Genomic DNA, 15,170 nt, shown 5'->3' with positions numbered 1-15,170 from the left:
GCCAGCACTTCATTTTTTAAAAATTTCTAATATTTATTTATTTTTGAGAGAGAGAGAGAGAGCAGGGGAGGGGTAGAGAGATAGGGAGACACAGAATCTGAAGCAGTCTCCAGGCTCTGAGCTGTCAGAGCCCGACATGGGGCTCAATCCCACAAATCCCACTTGGATTGAAAGTATTGGAGGAATTAAGATTGGAAGGGAAGACTTCAGAAATGGAGAAAAACCCCAACCCTGGACCACTCCATGTCTACTAAAAATAGCTTGTTTGATACTTATATGCCCTCTGATTCAACCTCAACCTTGTCCTGCAACTCTTTTTTAAGTACAATTTTTCAGATGTTAAGTTTCCAACAAAACACCAGTGGAAAGTGTGTTCTGATTTTCATTAAGATTTGAAATCACCCAGGTTCAACCCTAACTAGTAATAAGAATGTGTGTGTGAATGCACATGTGCACACATGCTCTCCATATTTCCCAGATCTACTTATTTCTGTCCAGCCCTTTCTGCATTCAGATGGGGTGACTTGGTTCTTTCATCTTCCTGCTGAGAACAATGTGCTAGCCCTCACACATTCTTCTGGTGGAAATGGAAGATGTACTAGGGGCCGAATCAAAATATGCCATGCCCCTGAGGACCTGGGCTGGAGCTAAAATATTGTCACTTGCACTTTATCCTCTTGACCAAAGCAAATAACGTGGTGAACCCATAGTCAAAGGGCTTTAATGAAATCTATTGCACTATGACTTCTTGGCCACAGTTATTCATATCCATCCCATGTACAAAATATGCTCATCTCCATCCCAGGCCCTGCTCCCCTAAATCTTCATCCAATAATGGCATTAGTCTTCAAATTTAGGATCTACTGATCATTATCAAGTCTATATGTGGCTCCTTTTGACCCAGGATACACGCACTAAAAAGAAAAATTAGCTGTCCCATACATCTTCCATATAATAGCAAAACAGAAGTGGGATAACCACAGCACTCCCATGTGAAAAGGCTTCTTCCCTGTGGGAAACATCAGCAGTCACTGGTTCATAGCAATTGCAAAATCACTCTGGGCAAACACTGCAAGATGCCACAATTCTGGGGATGGAAATGTTCCTTCATAAAGTTTCAGTTCTATTCTCTGAGAAGGGCTTCTCAGCCCACTGTTCTTCACAGCTCTTGGTTCCTCCCTCTGAGTTATCTTTATTTTATCAACCCTCCTCTCCACTTCTGAAGAGAACCCTGGAGAATATGACCCTCTTGATGGATGGTACGATTTCTCAGCTTGCTTTCTGCCCAAAGAAAATTGAGCCTTCAAGTCTTTGTGTAATTTCCTTTTTCTTTTTCTTTTTAATGTTTATTTATTTTTGAAAGAGAGAGAGAGAGAGAGTGCAAGCAAGGGAGGGCCAGAGAGAGAGGGAGACACAGAATCTGAAGCAGGCTCTAGGCTCTGAGCTGTCAGCACAGAGCCCAACATAGGGATCAAACTCACAAACCGTGAGATCCTGACCTTAGCCAATGTTGGACGCTTAACCGACTGAGCCACCCAGGCGCCCCTTTGTGTAATTTCTTTAAGTAGTGCTGGGAGCAATTTTGCCAGCGTAGCTCTCAAAAATGTTGTGGCTTTCTATCCATCTGACACCAACCCATCCCATATGGTAGAACATACAGCCACCATTCTTTTTGAGACATAATTCTCTCTGTACATTTAATGATAGTGTTTTGGGCAAACCAGGATCCTGTGGGTACACTTTGTTAAGCTTTCTCCAAGAAATCTTCTGTCCAACTAGACAATGTACTTGATATCACCTTAGTCTTCCTAAAGGCCTTAACAAAAAAAGTTTCAAGCCAACTTCTTCACTTTCCTGAAAGATTTCATGTACACAGAAATCATGAGTGGTCCATGGAGATTTGTGTCTGCTATGTCACAGAGGAGCTAGAGAAGGAGTTTTATATCACACTCCCCACTGTTGGTTTTCTCCCATTTTTTCCCCACTGCACATGTCCCTGGTTTCTATGATGTCATTCATCTAGATTCCATCTTTAGCCCCACTCTGAATTTGTTAACTCATTTTTATACAGAACAGTTCAGATCATCTACCAATTGACCCCTTGCACCTTCATACCCAAACCCACCACTGCGCTCAGCAAAGGTGTTAATTTTATTTATTTTTAAAACAATTTGTAGTGTTTATTTTTGAGAGAGAGAGAGAGAGAGAGAGCGAGAGACAGAGAGACACAGCATGAGTGGAGTAGGGGCAGAGAGAGAGGCAGACACAGAATCTGAAACAGGCTCCAGGCTCCGAGCTGTTAGCACAGAGCCCAACACAGGGCTTGAACCCACGAACCATGAGATCATGACGTAGGCCGAAGTCAGATGCTTAACCGAATGAGCCACCCAGGTGCCCCGAAGATCTTCATTTTAAAAGGCTCACGTACTTTAGAAATGTTTGGGGGTAATATATATTTACATGTGTGTGTATGTATATCCTATACTGTTATCTTGTTTTGTCACAAACCAATACATTTTAAAGAGTGTTCCATGCCAATGAGTACTTTCTCACAACATGACCATAAATTGCTTCCACAGTGTGATTTATTTATAGAAATTTTTTAGAATTTTGAGTCTTTCATTTGTTTATACATATTTGTATACATTATCATATCTTCCTGGAAAATTGAAATTTTATTTGTATACTCCACAATGTGACTCAAATTGATGCATAGTGTTCCCCTCTATGGAAGTAAGTACTTATTTGTACCTAACCAATCTCCTACTTTTGCACATTTATATTGCTTCCAATTCACTTGCTAATATAAACACAGTTAAAATGAGCAACTTGTAAATCTTTTGGACAACTTTAATTATTCCTCAGGGCAAGCTACTGGGATTTAAACTCCCAGGTGAAAGACTATAAATGTTTTGTGTAGTGGTGGGGGAAGGCAGATAAGCTTCATAAGCTAGTTGCCATTTAGTAAAGAATATTGATTTATCATCCTAAAAACTGATTATGCGCATGTATATTTTCCTAAATTCTATTCAACATTACATGTTAGCATTAAAAACTTTTGGGGGCACCTGGGTGGCTCAGTTGGTTAAACATCCAACTTCGGCTCAGGTCATGATCTCACAGTTTGTGAGTTCTAGCCCCGCGTCGGGCTCTGTGCTGACAGCTCAGAGCGTGGAGCCTGCTTTGGATTCTGTCTCATTCTCTCTCTGCCCCTCCCCCACTTGGGCCCTGTCTCTCAAAAAGAAATAAATGTAAAAAAAATTTTTTTTAAATTTTTGTCAAAAAGATAGAGTGAAATGGCATCTTATTTACCTTCTCCTGGTTTGATTGCTTGGAATAGCAAATGGCTTTCTTTTCTTTCTTTCTTTGGGCTTGTGTGGGTTTTGTTTGTTTGTTTTGGTTTGGTTTTTTTCCATGTGGAATGCAGTTACTGAGAGAGATGTGTTACAAGATAAAGTGATTATATGTTTATTTCTTTATGGTATCGACAATTCTTTTATGGATTTTTGTGTCTATGTTAGTAGGTACATACAAAGTTAGAATTATTATGTATTTCTCTTGAATTGACTATTTTATCATTAGGAAATATTCCTCTTCATATCTAATGCTATTTCTTGCCAAAAAATCTACCAGTAGAGCCATTTCATCTTTCTTTTTCTGGTTATATGTTATATATTTTTGTGGGGGGTTTTTTGGGCTCTCAACTCATCTTTGTATATACTTAAAGTGTTTGTCTTTAAAAAACAGCATATATTTAGGTTTTTAAAAAACACCCAGGCTAATAGTCTTTCATTTGAATTTTTGGGCCCATTTACATTTAATGTAATTACTTATTCACAGAATATAAGTTTATCATCTTGCTAATCCTTCTATTTGTGCATCTCTTTTATGTTTCCTCATTTCCAAAGCCTTTGTTTTAAAAACAATTATGGCTATTTTTTAAAGTTTATTTATTTATTTTTGAGAGAGAGAGAGAGAGCACAAATAGGGGAGGGGCAGAGAGAGAAGGAGAGAGAGAATCGCAAGCAGGCTCTGTGCTCAGTGTGGAGCCTGACTTGGGACTTGATCTCATGAACCATGAGATCACAACCTGAGCCGAAATCAAGAGTCAGATGCTTAGCCAAGTGAGCCACCCAGACACCCCTATTGTTATTTTTTTCTTATTGTTATTTTTAATAGGCCATTTTAACTCCCCCCACCTTATTTTTTTTACCTCTATTTATTTTTTGTTCATTTCTTTTAGTGATTACCCTATGGCTGGCAACATGTATGTTTGACTTACTAATAGCTATGTCATATTTTTCCACGTAAGACAAAAAAAAAATCTTTACACAGTATAACTCTCCAGACTAAATTTGTTTTCAAATGCATGAATCATGGTCTTTTTTGTTTTTTAAAGTAAGCTCTACACCCACCATGAGGCTCAAATTCACAACCTTGAGATCAAGAGTTGCAATGACCCACCAACTGAGCCAGCCAGCCAGACACCCCTATGAACCATCAGTCTTGCTCCATTTCTGCACATTGACCTCAGAGAAACACCTCATGTGTTACAGTCATTCAAAAATAGTCACTAACACCAATTCCTTCATTCACTTCCAAAGTCCGGTATCTTTCCTCCAGTGGTCTCTGCACCAGCCTGTTTCCATCTCCTCAGTGGAATTGTTTGGGTCCTGGTTTCCAGCACCTCTTGCTCTTGTAAGTGGGTTTGAATTTGTGTACTGAATTCACCATGTTCACGTAAAGAGCTTGCGTGAAGTATGATCTCATGGAGCATTTTATTCCTTCTTGTTTCCTGGATGTGGGTGGGACACAAAATGTGTAGGTCACATGAGAGGAAGGAAAGGAAGGGTTGGCCAAAGATGTCACCACCCACATGCAGCTTACCTCCCTGTCGTGGTTGAGATAGAAGAAGGGCCCTTAGAGCAGACTACAGGGCCACTATGATCTCTGAATTCTTTTGCCTCCTCTGCCTTGGTAAGTTTCTTGGGCTTGTATACTGGGATTAGAGGTGGGGGCGGCTGGAAAGAAATATGACCACCTGCTTGTCTTCATTGATTGCCTCGTATGTGTTAGGTACCTTGCAGAGGCTTTAGGTACATCAAATGTTTTCCAGTATGCAAATCCTTACGTTCCACATCCATGGTCTATCCTGTAGGCCTACCTCATCCCTATTTATTTAAAATTTTACTGGCTCAATATCTTTATTTTAAACAAGTACATTCATTTGAAGATATGCCAATTGCTTAAATAAAAAAATTTGAGGGTGCCTGGTGGCTCAGTCGGTGAAGCCTCTGACTTCGGCTCAGGTCATGATCTTGCGGTTCGTGGGTTCAAGCCCCATGTCGGGCTCTGTGCTAACAGCTCAGAGCCTGGAGCCTGCTTGGGATTCTGTGTTTCTTTCTCTCTCTGCCCCTCCCCTGCTCATGCTCTGTCTCTCTCTCTCTCTCTCTCAAAATTAAACAAGCATTAAAAATTTTTTTAAATAAATAAAATTTAAAAGAAAAACCAGGGTCACTACCAAAAATAGGTCAATGTAAACATATATACATTGCAAAGTAGAAGATGATAGGACATTCTAGCCATGCATTGCTGCCCATCACATTTCTGAGCCCATGGCCAGCTCTTCCTTATTACAAAGGGCAACAAGGCAGAAAAGGTTGATCTCTAGCTTGAAAAATTCTTTGTTGTGATCAAAGAAGTGGAAGTGATTTAAAAGGGTAATGCCTTTCCTTTTCAATGCCTTTCCCAGGTATTCAATGCTATAGAATACCATGTCACTGCATTCCCTAAAGTCAGCTCCTAGAGCATCCGTGGTTTGTAATCCACCTTGTGGGAAATACCGTTTCGACCCTCACAAGCAGTCCTGCGTGGTGGGAATTAGGCCCACATTGAAAAATGAGGACTCTGAGATTGACAGCTCAAGGTTCCTGCTCAGGGCCATGCAGAGAATTAGCAGAAAGGTCAACATTCAAACCCAGGCCTGTCCGCCTCCAAAGTCACTGATTTTTCCACCTGAAAAATCTCTCTGAGCCATGCTTCCATTGGGGCATCTCTTCAGTTGATCAACATGCATTTGTTGAGTCTCAGTACAGTACAGAATGTGTACAGACACTGGGGAAGCTGAGGTGAACAGCCCAGAGCAGCTACCTTCCAGGTGTTCACAGAACAGTGACACTTTGTGTCTCCTGTGGCATGAAGTACATAAACTCTAAAGAATTGAGGGTTTTGTGGATGTTTGTGGAACCAGCAGAAGTCCTGGGGCCATGGCAGGTGAGATTCGCACAGGACACCTTCTGGGGGAACTGAGACAGGAGCTGAGGGCAGAGCGGAAGCCAGGGGCCAGTGTGGGGAAATGAGAACCCCAGATGCATGACCTCCAGGGTCCAGTCTCAGCAGCAGCCCCCTGGGGAGGTCCCTCAGGTTCCACGGACAGATGGTTCTCTTGCAGGGCTGTGCGCTGGCCAAGGAAGCAGGGGGACTGACGGTGAGTGTTCCTTCAGTTAAACCCTCCCTCTCCTTCACTCCAAATTCCCCGCATCCCTTCTCTTTCCTTCAAGGGGTTTCCTGACAGCAGGTGAGGGCACCAAATCCTGTCCCCAATCTGCTTCCTTCCAGAGCCCCTTCCCAAGCCCACCCTCAGGGCCTGGCCCAGCTGGGTGGTGCCTCCCAGAAGCAGTGTAAGGCTGCGATGTCAAACCCCGACCAAGAATGTCAACTTTGCTCTCAGGAAGGGAAATATTCTTTTGGATTTTTCGCGATCACCGACTTCCAAGAAGGGCCTGGCTGAATTTCACCTCACTGGCCTAAGAACCAGCCACGCTGGAGACTACACCTGTGAGTGCTACAGACCAGGGGCCCCGGACATAAGATCACCGCCCAGTGAGGTCATCCTGCTGCTGGTGACAGGTGAGGAGCAGGACAGGCCTGGGGGAGGGACCAGAGGACGGGACAGAGAAGGGGGAGAAACACAGCAACAGAATGACTTGGCCTCATCCAGGGCTCGTGGGGGCGGGGAGACCTCCTTCCCGCAGAGTCGAAAGAGGGTGACACCAGGGATCTGTGTCCCACACTCAGCAGGAACCCCCTGCGGGAGAACAAGGGTGAGTGGGGGACCCCAGGCTTCTCCGTGTGACCTCGGAGCCCCCCTTCTCTTACAGGAGGTCTCCCTAAACCTTCCCTGCAAGCCCACCAAAGGGGTGTGGTGACCGCAGGAGACGATGTGACCCTGCAGTGCCAGAGGCCAGACAATGTTTTCGGGCCCATGAGGTTCGCTCTGCTGAAGGCGGGAACGGCAGGGCCCATCCGGCTCCGGACCCCAGTCGGCAAGGAGGCGGACTTCTCCCTGCAGACCGTGACAGTCGGGGACGCCGGGAACTACAGCTGTGTCTACTTCCAGACCGGGACTCCTTTCTGGGCCTCACAGCCTAGCGATCGTCTTGAGATCCGGGTGAGAGGTGAGGTTTTGCACGACTTTTCAGAAGTTGGAGAAATTCAATTCATTTCTTCATCAGCTTGCTTTTATTTTGGCTGTTTTGCTTGCTTTCCCAGTTGGGTGGACCCATCACTGACTTACAACGCTATCCGTTTAAGGTGAACGACGTGCTCTTTTTTCTACCTGGAGAGCGTTGCTTCTGTTCCTTTCTGATTCTTCTTTCTCTTCTGATTTTACTGTCATCTCCTCCTCGCACCTGCCCTTTCCTAACCTCTAGCCTTTGGCCTTTGTTGTTCTGTATTCCTGGAGAATTGCTCAAGTTGTTCTTGCAAACGATCCATCCCGCCAACCGTCAGCGTCCCTTCCCCTACCCTTTGCATCTCTTAGACTTGTGGGTCGTCCCGGTGATGGCAGCCTCATGGCTTGCGGTCTCGTTCTTAGTGCGCGCTGCTGCCCTGGCCGCCGGGTTCTGGGTCGGTCACCCGTGCAGGATCTTCCACAACCATCTTGTGTGTCTGGCCAGAACGTTGCTTCCTCGGATGCCACACCCTGTGCTTCCGTGGCACCGTAGACGTGTGCATGTGAGCTGTGGTGGCCCATCGCCCTCTGGTTGGAAAGCAGGGACCGTGCAGCCAGCGCAGACAGGTGCAGAGGGCACCCTGGGCTCCGCGACGTCACCACGGGTTCCTCCCACGGACTCTGTCTCCGGGAAACGTTGTGGCTGGGGGGCTCACACATGAACTCTGCCCCCACGGCCTGTGTGACATGGAAGCTTCACTCGCAGGTCCTCTTAGGAGCCAGGGCCAACCCCGAGCCCAGGTCCTGGTTAGGAGCCAGGGCCAATGCCCAGTCCAGGTCCTGGTTAGCAGCCAGGGCTAACCCTGAGCCCAGGTCCTCGTTAGCAGCCAGGGCCAACCCTTAGCCCAGGTCCTCGTTAGCAGCCAGGGCCAACGCCAGCCCAGGTCCTCATTAGCAGCCAGGGCCAACCCTTAGCCCAGGTCCTTGTTAGCAGCCAGGGCCAACGCCAGCCCAGGTCCTCGTTAGGAGCCCAGGTCCTCATTAGGAGCCAGGGCCAATGCCAGGGCCAACACCAGCCCAGGTCCTCATTAGAAGCCCAGGACAACACTGAGCCCTAGCTCTTCTTGGGTGCGGTGGGAATGAAATGCACAGTGCTCTCGGTGCTTAGCTACTGGGCTTGAATTTTCTTGAGCTCACGGCCGCCTGAAGTCTTTGCCGTGAGGAGGGGGTGCACAGGCAACCACGGAATCATTTCCGAGCTCGGGGCAGCAACGTTGGGTTTTGGTCTTGCTCCTAAGCCTGATTCCTAATATCAGGAGGGAGAAGGGAAAAGGGACACGTGGGAGGGTCAAATGATATGAAGAGCCAATAATGAAGAAAGACCAAGCAGAGAGAAGACAAAGGACAGAAGACCAAGGAAGACCCACTAGAACCCTCACGAAATCCCACGTTGGGTTTTCACTGATTACAACTTCAGGGCGGCCACAGCTGACTACTGGCCAGGGCACACAAGTGGGTGCAGGAGCGTCCCGTTGGGCAGATCCACGTGGGAAGGACAGGCGCTCCTCTACTGGCAGGTGCTGACGCTCTCCTCTCTCCCAGTCCCCCCAGGTGCCATATCGAGGGACTACACCACGGGCAACCTCATCCGCCTGGGTCTGGCTTCCCTAGTTGTGGTTATTATGGGCGCTGTCCTGCTGGAAGCCTGGTGCAGCCAGAAGGAGTCTCCACCTGGATCCATGTAGAACAGCTGAGCACTTGTCTTGTTCATGGGCTGGTATAGTGACACAGGGTTCTCTGAACACCAAACTCCACCATGGGGACATGCTGTGTTTCTCACCATGGGCACAATTGATACTTTGGGTGGGATATTTCTTCAGCACGTGGGACTGTCCTGTTCCTTGTGAGAACATTCAGCACCATTTCTTTTTCTCATTAAAGAGCGGCTGAAGCCCCAGTCATTGTGGGACAAGATAATGAGTGCTATCAGGACCTTTGCCAACATTTCTAGATACGGAGGATGGGAGGTGGGGTGGTGTTCCCCTGGTGGAGAACCTGTGTTAGGAGGCCAGGAGAAATAGTTCCTCTCTTCCTTACTCCCTGTCCTCAGGTCTGTCCTTGCATGCAATGGCTCCACAGTTACCATGGGGAATGATGAGTCCTTGATCAAGTTACCAGCTTGTGTGAGATTTTACTGGTTCTCTTCCCTCCTGGAACAGAAGGCACACCATGGGGGGAGGTCTGGAAAGTTTGCAGATGAGACGAGATCTCACTCATCTCCTGACAATATCAAAGACACAAAGTGGCCCCGATGTCTCCCAAGAGTGACACCTGGGATAAAGTGACCAAGAACTGTCCCCAATATTAAAGGCTTCTTGGTGCTTAGGATGAGATAAATTTAGAATCATTTGGTTGTAATTTTTTTATGTCAAAATCAAAATTAATAAAATGTATGGCACCAGCTGTCTTTCACTAGTACTAGGATATGGAAAAGGTAGACTTTAACCAAAAAAATTCTACAATTAGTTAACTGTGATACAGCATTCAGCAACGTTCTAGTAAAAGCATCTTGACTTCTAGGTGTTCCATTAGCTGACAAACTGGAGAATAAATATCCTTTACTTAACTGTGATTTTGTTTTCTGAAATCAAAAGCTAAGAGCAAGTGGTCTGGCAAGGGATTTTTTTTTTACGTTCATTTATTTTGGGGGGTGGGGAAGGGCCGAGAGAGAGGGAGACACAGAATATGAAGAAGGGTCGCACAGAGCCTGAAACGGGGCTTGAACTCACAAACGGTGAAATCATGACCTGTGCCGAAGTCAGACACTTAACCAACTGAGCCATCCAGGTGCCCCAAAGGATTTTCTGATGTGTGAGTTTATGTATAAGTCATTGAAAGACATCAAAACTGCTCTCAGAAATCATCCATTATCTCAGGACCAAGTCCTAAAGCATCAACGTGCTCCTTTAAGTCAAGAAAGATTTGGGTCCACTTCCCTTGGGATTTGGGGGACATTAAAAATCCAATAAATGCCGAAACAGTTTACAAACACAGGCCACAAGGTCGAGAACCTGGAAACAAACGGGGAGATGCCGTCTTTTATTTAAGCCTCAAGACACATCTCCCTGCCTGTACTGATAGTCTCCCCTGGAGGGAAACTCAAAAGAGGAGTGCAACCTTCAAACAGCACGTGGTTTTTTTTGGTCATTTTTTTTCCCCTTCCCTCCTACCTTCCAAGTTCATCTTCCTGCTTAAGCTCGAGTGGGCACGAGCTCACCTACGAATCCCAGCAAGGAGCTGAACACAGAGCAAGCACTCAATGGTGCAGGTGAAGCAAACGGACTGGTCCCCTACCCTACAGATTCCCAGAGGGGATGACGGATCCGTAGGCTCCGCCCTGGGGACTACAAGTCCCCGCGGCCCCTGCGGGCCAGACCGCGTGCCCGGGGTGGGGGTCAGGGGGCGCGCAGGGTTTTTCCTCCGAGCGGGCTCCAGCCGGACAAAATGCTAGAGCCTCTCGCGGCGCAGGGTCGGGGCCCCACGTTGCCCGGGACGCACCGCGCACTGTTGCTAAGCGTGGGCGGGCGAGCAGGCCGCCGAGGGCACCTGCGGCCGGCGCGCTCGGCACCTGCGGCCCGCGCGCTCCGCACCTGCGCTCCCTCCGCCGGGGCGCCAGAGCGTGCGCGCCGCGTGCGCTTTCGGGAAGCTTCGGTGCGCGCCGTCCGCGCCCTGGCGCCGCCCGCGTCTGTGCTGGAGAGGCGTGGGAGCGGCGTGGGCGCGCCCCTCGCGTCCTGGTGTGAAGGAGCGGTGGCCCCACGGGTGAGTAGCGGCCGCGAGCTCCCCGGCGCCGCCCGAGGAGCGCGCTTTCCCAGGAGGACGCCTCCGAGTCCGGCCCTGGAGAGCGCTGCTCGCGGCCTAGGGGGCGCCCCGTAGCCCCAGGCGGGAGGGCTGGGGGCACCCGCGGGACCATCCTCCGCCCCTGCCTCGCAGGGGAAGGGGGGTTCCGGGACTTCAGGCGCTCAGGGGGTGCATCCCAAAGAGCGCCCTAAGTATGTAAGTCGGACGCCCAACCCACTGAGCCACCCGGCGAGCCCCTTAACACTTTAGATTCTTAAAGTGGGGCATGCCAGACCTTTTATTATTATTATTGGATAAATTTGACTTGTAGGGGTACCCGGGTGGTTCAGTCAGTTAAGCCTCCGACGTGGGCTCAGGTCATGATCTCACGGTTCGTGGGTTCGAGCCCTGCATGGGGCTCTGTGCTGACAGCTCAGAGCCTGGAGCCTGCTTTGTCCAGATTCTCCCTCTCTCTCTGCCTCTCCCCTGCTCACGTTTCTCTCTCCCCCCCCCCCCCTCTCTCAAAAATAAACATTAAAAAAAATGACCTGTAGCATTGTGTAAAATTATGGTGTATATATCATTTTGACATTTATATGTTGTTAACATGATTATAGCGATATTTATCACATTGTGTAATTATAGTACAGTATTATCGTCTATATTCCTTATGCCGAGCATTAGATCTTTGGTTTATTCCCTGCTCGTTACAAGTTTGTACTCTGAACCAGCCTCGTCTAATCCCTGAATCCCCTGCTAATCACCATTTACTCTCTGGGTTTTTTTTTATGGGTTTGACTTTTTTTAGATTCCACATATGAGTGATAGCACAGTACCTGTCTTTCTGTCTGACTTATCTCACTTAGCGTGATGTGCTCAGTGGCTATCCACGTTGTTGTAAATGGCAAGGATATCTTCCCTTAATATTCTGTTGTGTATGCGTACTCCACCTTTTTTTTTTTTTTAAGATTTTATTTTCAATTAATCTCTATACCCGATGTGGGGCTAGAATTCACAACTCTGAGATCAACAGTCGCACACTTCACCAACTGAGCCAGCCAAGTGCCCGTATACTATATCTTTTTATCTGTCCATCCATTGATAGGCATTGGTTGTTTCCGTATCTTGGCTCTTGTGAATAATGCTTCGACAAGCATGGGTGTGCAGAGGTCTCCTTGAAATCCTGTTTTATTTCATTTGGGGATCTTCCCAGAAGTGAAATTGCTGGGTCATACAGAGTTCTATTTTTAATTTTTTGAGGAATCTCCATATTATTTTCCATAGTGGTTGGACCAATTTACATCTCCACTGCAGTGAACAAGGGTTTGTTTTTGGTTTTACTTTTTACCACATCCTCACCAACACTTTTTGTCTCGTCTTTTTTTTTTAAGTTTATTTATTTTGAGAGAGAGAAAGAGCATGTGTGCGTGTGTGCATGCCCCAATAGGAGAGAGGCAGAGAGAGAATCCCAAGCAGGCTCCGCACTGTCAGTGCAGAGCCTGATGCAGGACTTGATCCCACAAACAGGGAAATCATGACCTGAGCTAAAATTAAGAGTAGGACACATAACCAACTGAGACACCCAGGCACCCCTCTTCTTGATGAGAGCCATTCTGACAGGTGTGAGGTGATGTCTCATTGTGGTCTTAGTTTGCATTTTCCTGATGATTAGTGACATTGAACATCTTCTCATGTACCTGTTGGCCAAATGGATGTCCTCCTTGGAGAAATGTCAATTACTTTTTCGGCCCGTGTTTTAATTGGATGGTTTTTGTTATTGTTGTTACTAGGTTGTGTGAATTCTTTATGTATTTTGCATATTAACCCCTTATCTGATATATGGCTTGCAAAAATTGTCTTCCATTTTGTAGGTTGTCCTTTCATTTTGTTAATTGTTTCTTTTGCTCCGCAGAAGCTTTTGAGTTTGATATAGTCCCATTTATTGATTTTTGCTGAGAATTTTTGCATCTATATTCATCAGGGATATTGGTTTGTACTTTTCTTGTGGTGGTGTTCTTTTTGTAGTTCTTGAAGTGTAAAGTTAACTTGATTATTTGAGATCTTTCTAATGTCTTAATATATCCACTATTGCTATAACTTTTCTCTCAGAACTGGTTTTGCTGGGTCCCACAAGATTTGATAAAAGATTTGATTTCCATTTTCGTGTGTTTCAAGATAATTTTTAATTTCCCTTTGATTTCTTCTCGAGCCATTGTTTAGAAGTGGGTTAGTTTCCACATATTTGTAGATCTTCTTTCTCCTTTTCTTGTTGTTGTTGCTTTATGTTTTACTGGTTATTCTGACCATTGTCGTCAGAAAAGATAGTTGGTGTGGTTTCAGTCTTCTTAAATTTGCCAAGATTTATTTTGTGGCCTGTCTCAATCTGTCCTGGAGAATGCTCCATGTGCACTCGAGAAGAATGTGGTTTCTGTAAATGTCGGATAACATGTTCTGTATTAGTTCACTTGTTCCAAAGTGTGGTTCAGTTCCAACATTTCCTTGTTGATTTTCCGTCTGGATGATCTATATGTTGCTGATATTGAAGTCCCTTATTATCATTGTATCATGGTCTGTTTCCCCCTTAAGATCTGTTAGTATTTGTTTCATATACTTTGTTGTTCAGGCGTTAGGAACATATATATTTATGATTGTTACTGTCTTGATGTATTGACCCGTTCATCATTGTATAATAACCTTCTTTGTCCCTTGTTACCCTTTTTGGCTGGAAGTGTGTTTTGTCTGATAGAAGTATGGTTTTGCCTACCTTCTTTTGGTTTATGTTTGCTTGCAATTCCATCCTTTCAGCTCGGGCCTCTCTGTGTCTTGAGAGCAGAAATGAGTCTCCTGCAAGCAGTATAGAGTTGAGTGGGTTTTTTTAAATCCAACCAGCCAGTCTGTGCCTTTTGATTGGCACGTTCAACCACTTTACAGTTAGGGTGATTGCTGAGATGTAAGGACTCACTACTCCCTTTTATCTTTTTACCTTCTGGTTATTTTGTCTCTCTGTTGTTTCTTTTTTCCTCTGTTTCTGTCTTTGTAAGTTGGTGGTTTTCCATTGTGATTTGCTCTGTCTGTCCTTTCTTTATGTTTCATGTCTTTGCTGTAGTTTTTTGCCCTGTGATTACCATGAGGTTTACACCAAACATCGAATAGATGAAATAGTGCCCTTGCTGCCGATAGTAGTTTATCTTCATTCGCCTGTAAAGGCCCCATCCTTTTACTCCTCCTTCTTCTGTATATTTTTGATGTCATAAATTACCTCTTTGGATGCCGTGATTTCATCACCAAATTGCAGTGGCTGTGGTTATGTTTAATGCTCTTTTTTTTTTAACCTTCATGCTGTATTTCAGTGTTTAATATACTATTCTTTTTTTTTAAATTTTTTTTTTTCAACGTTTTATTTATTTTGGGACAGAGAAAGCCAGAGCATGAACGGGGGAGGGGCAGAAAGAGAGGGAGACACAGAATCGGAAACAGGCTCCAGGCTCCGAGCCATCAGCCCAGAGCCTGACGCGGGGCTCGAACTCACGGACCGCGAGATCGTGACCTGGCTGAAGTCGGACGCTTAACCGACTGCGCCATCCAGGCGCCCCTAATATACTATTCTTAAAAAGAGTTACACTTTTCTAATGCTATTTATCACCTTTATCAGATTTTTTTTGTATTTGTGTCCTGTTTCTGCTTGAAGAACTCCATTCGGCATTTCTTGTTAGGCAGATTGAGTGGCGATGGGCTTCTTCAGCTTTTGTCTGAGAAAGTCTTTCCTCTCCTTATATCTGGAGAGTATTCTTGGCTGGCAGTTGCTGTCTTCCAGTATTTTGAAGAGGTCACGTTAGTCTCTCCTGACCTCTAGAATTTCTGCTGAGAAATCTGCTTATAC

The 15,170-nt window shown here is 45.9% G+C and overlaps 1 protein-coding gene across 1 annotated transcript; it reads left to right on the top strand.

The window, feature by feature from the left end:
- Positions 1 to 4,898: 4,898 nt before the first annotated feature.
- Positions 4,899 to 9,414, top strand: LOC131499542 (T-cell-interacting, activating receptor on myeloid cells protein 1-like). Its single transcript, XM_058707616.1, has 5 exons — positions 4,899 to 4,977; positions 6,452 to 6,487; positions 6,619 to 6,909; positions 7,161 to 7,457; positions 9,056 to 9,414. Exons 1-5 carry the CDS (start codon positions 4,944 to 4,946, stop codon positions 9,196 to 9,198), a joined length of 801 nt encoding a protein of 266 aa, XP_058563599.1. The 5' UTR covers positions 4,899 to 4,943; the 3' UTR covers positions 9,199 to 9,414.
- The last annotated feature ends 5,756 nt before the right edge of the window (positions 9,415 to 15,170 follow it).

Source organism: Neofelis nebulosa, chromosome 17, assembly GCF_028018385.1.
Source record: "Neofelis nebulosa isolate mNeoNeb1 chromosome 17, mNeoNeb1.pri, whole genome shotgun sequence".
Taxonomy (NCBI): Eukaryota; Metazoa; Chordata; class Mammalia; order Carnivora; family Felidae; genus Neofelis; species Neofelis nebulosa.
The sequence above is the reverse complement of the archived record's forward strand: the minus strand, read 5'-3'. Positions and strand labels throughout refer to the sequence as shown.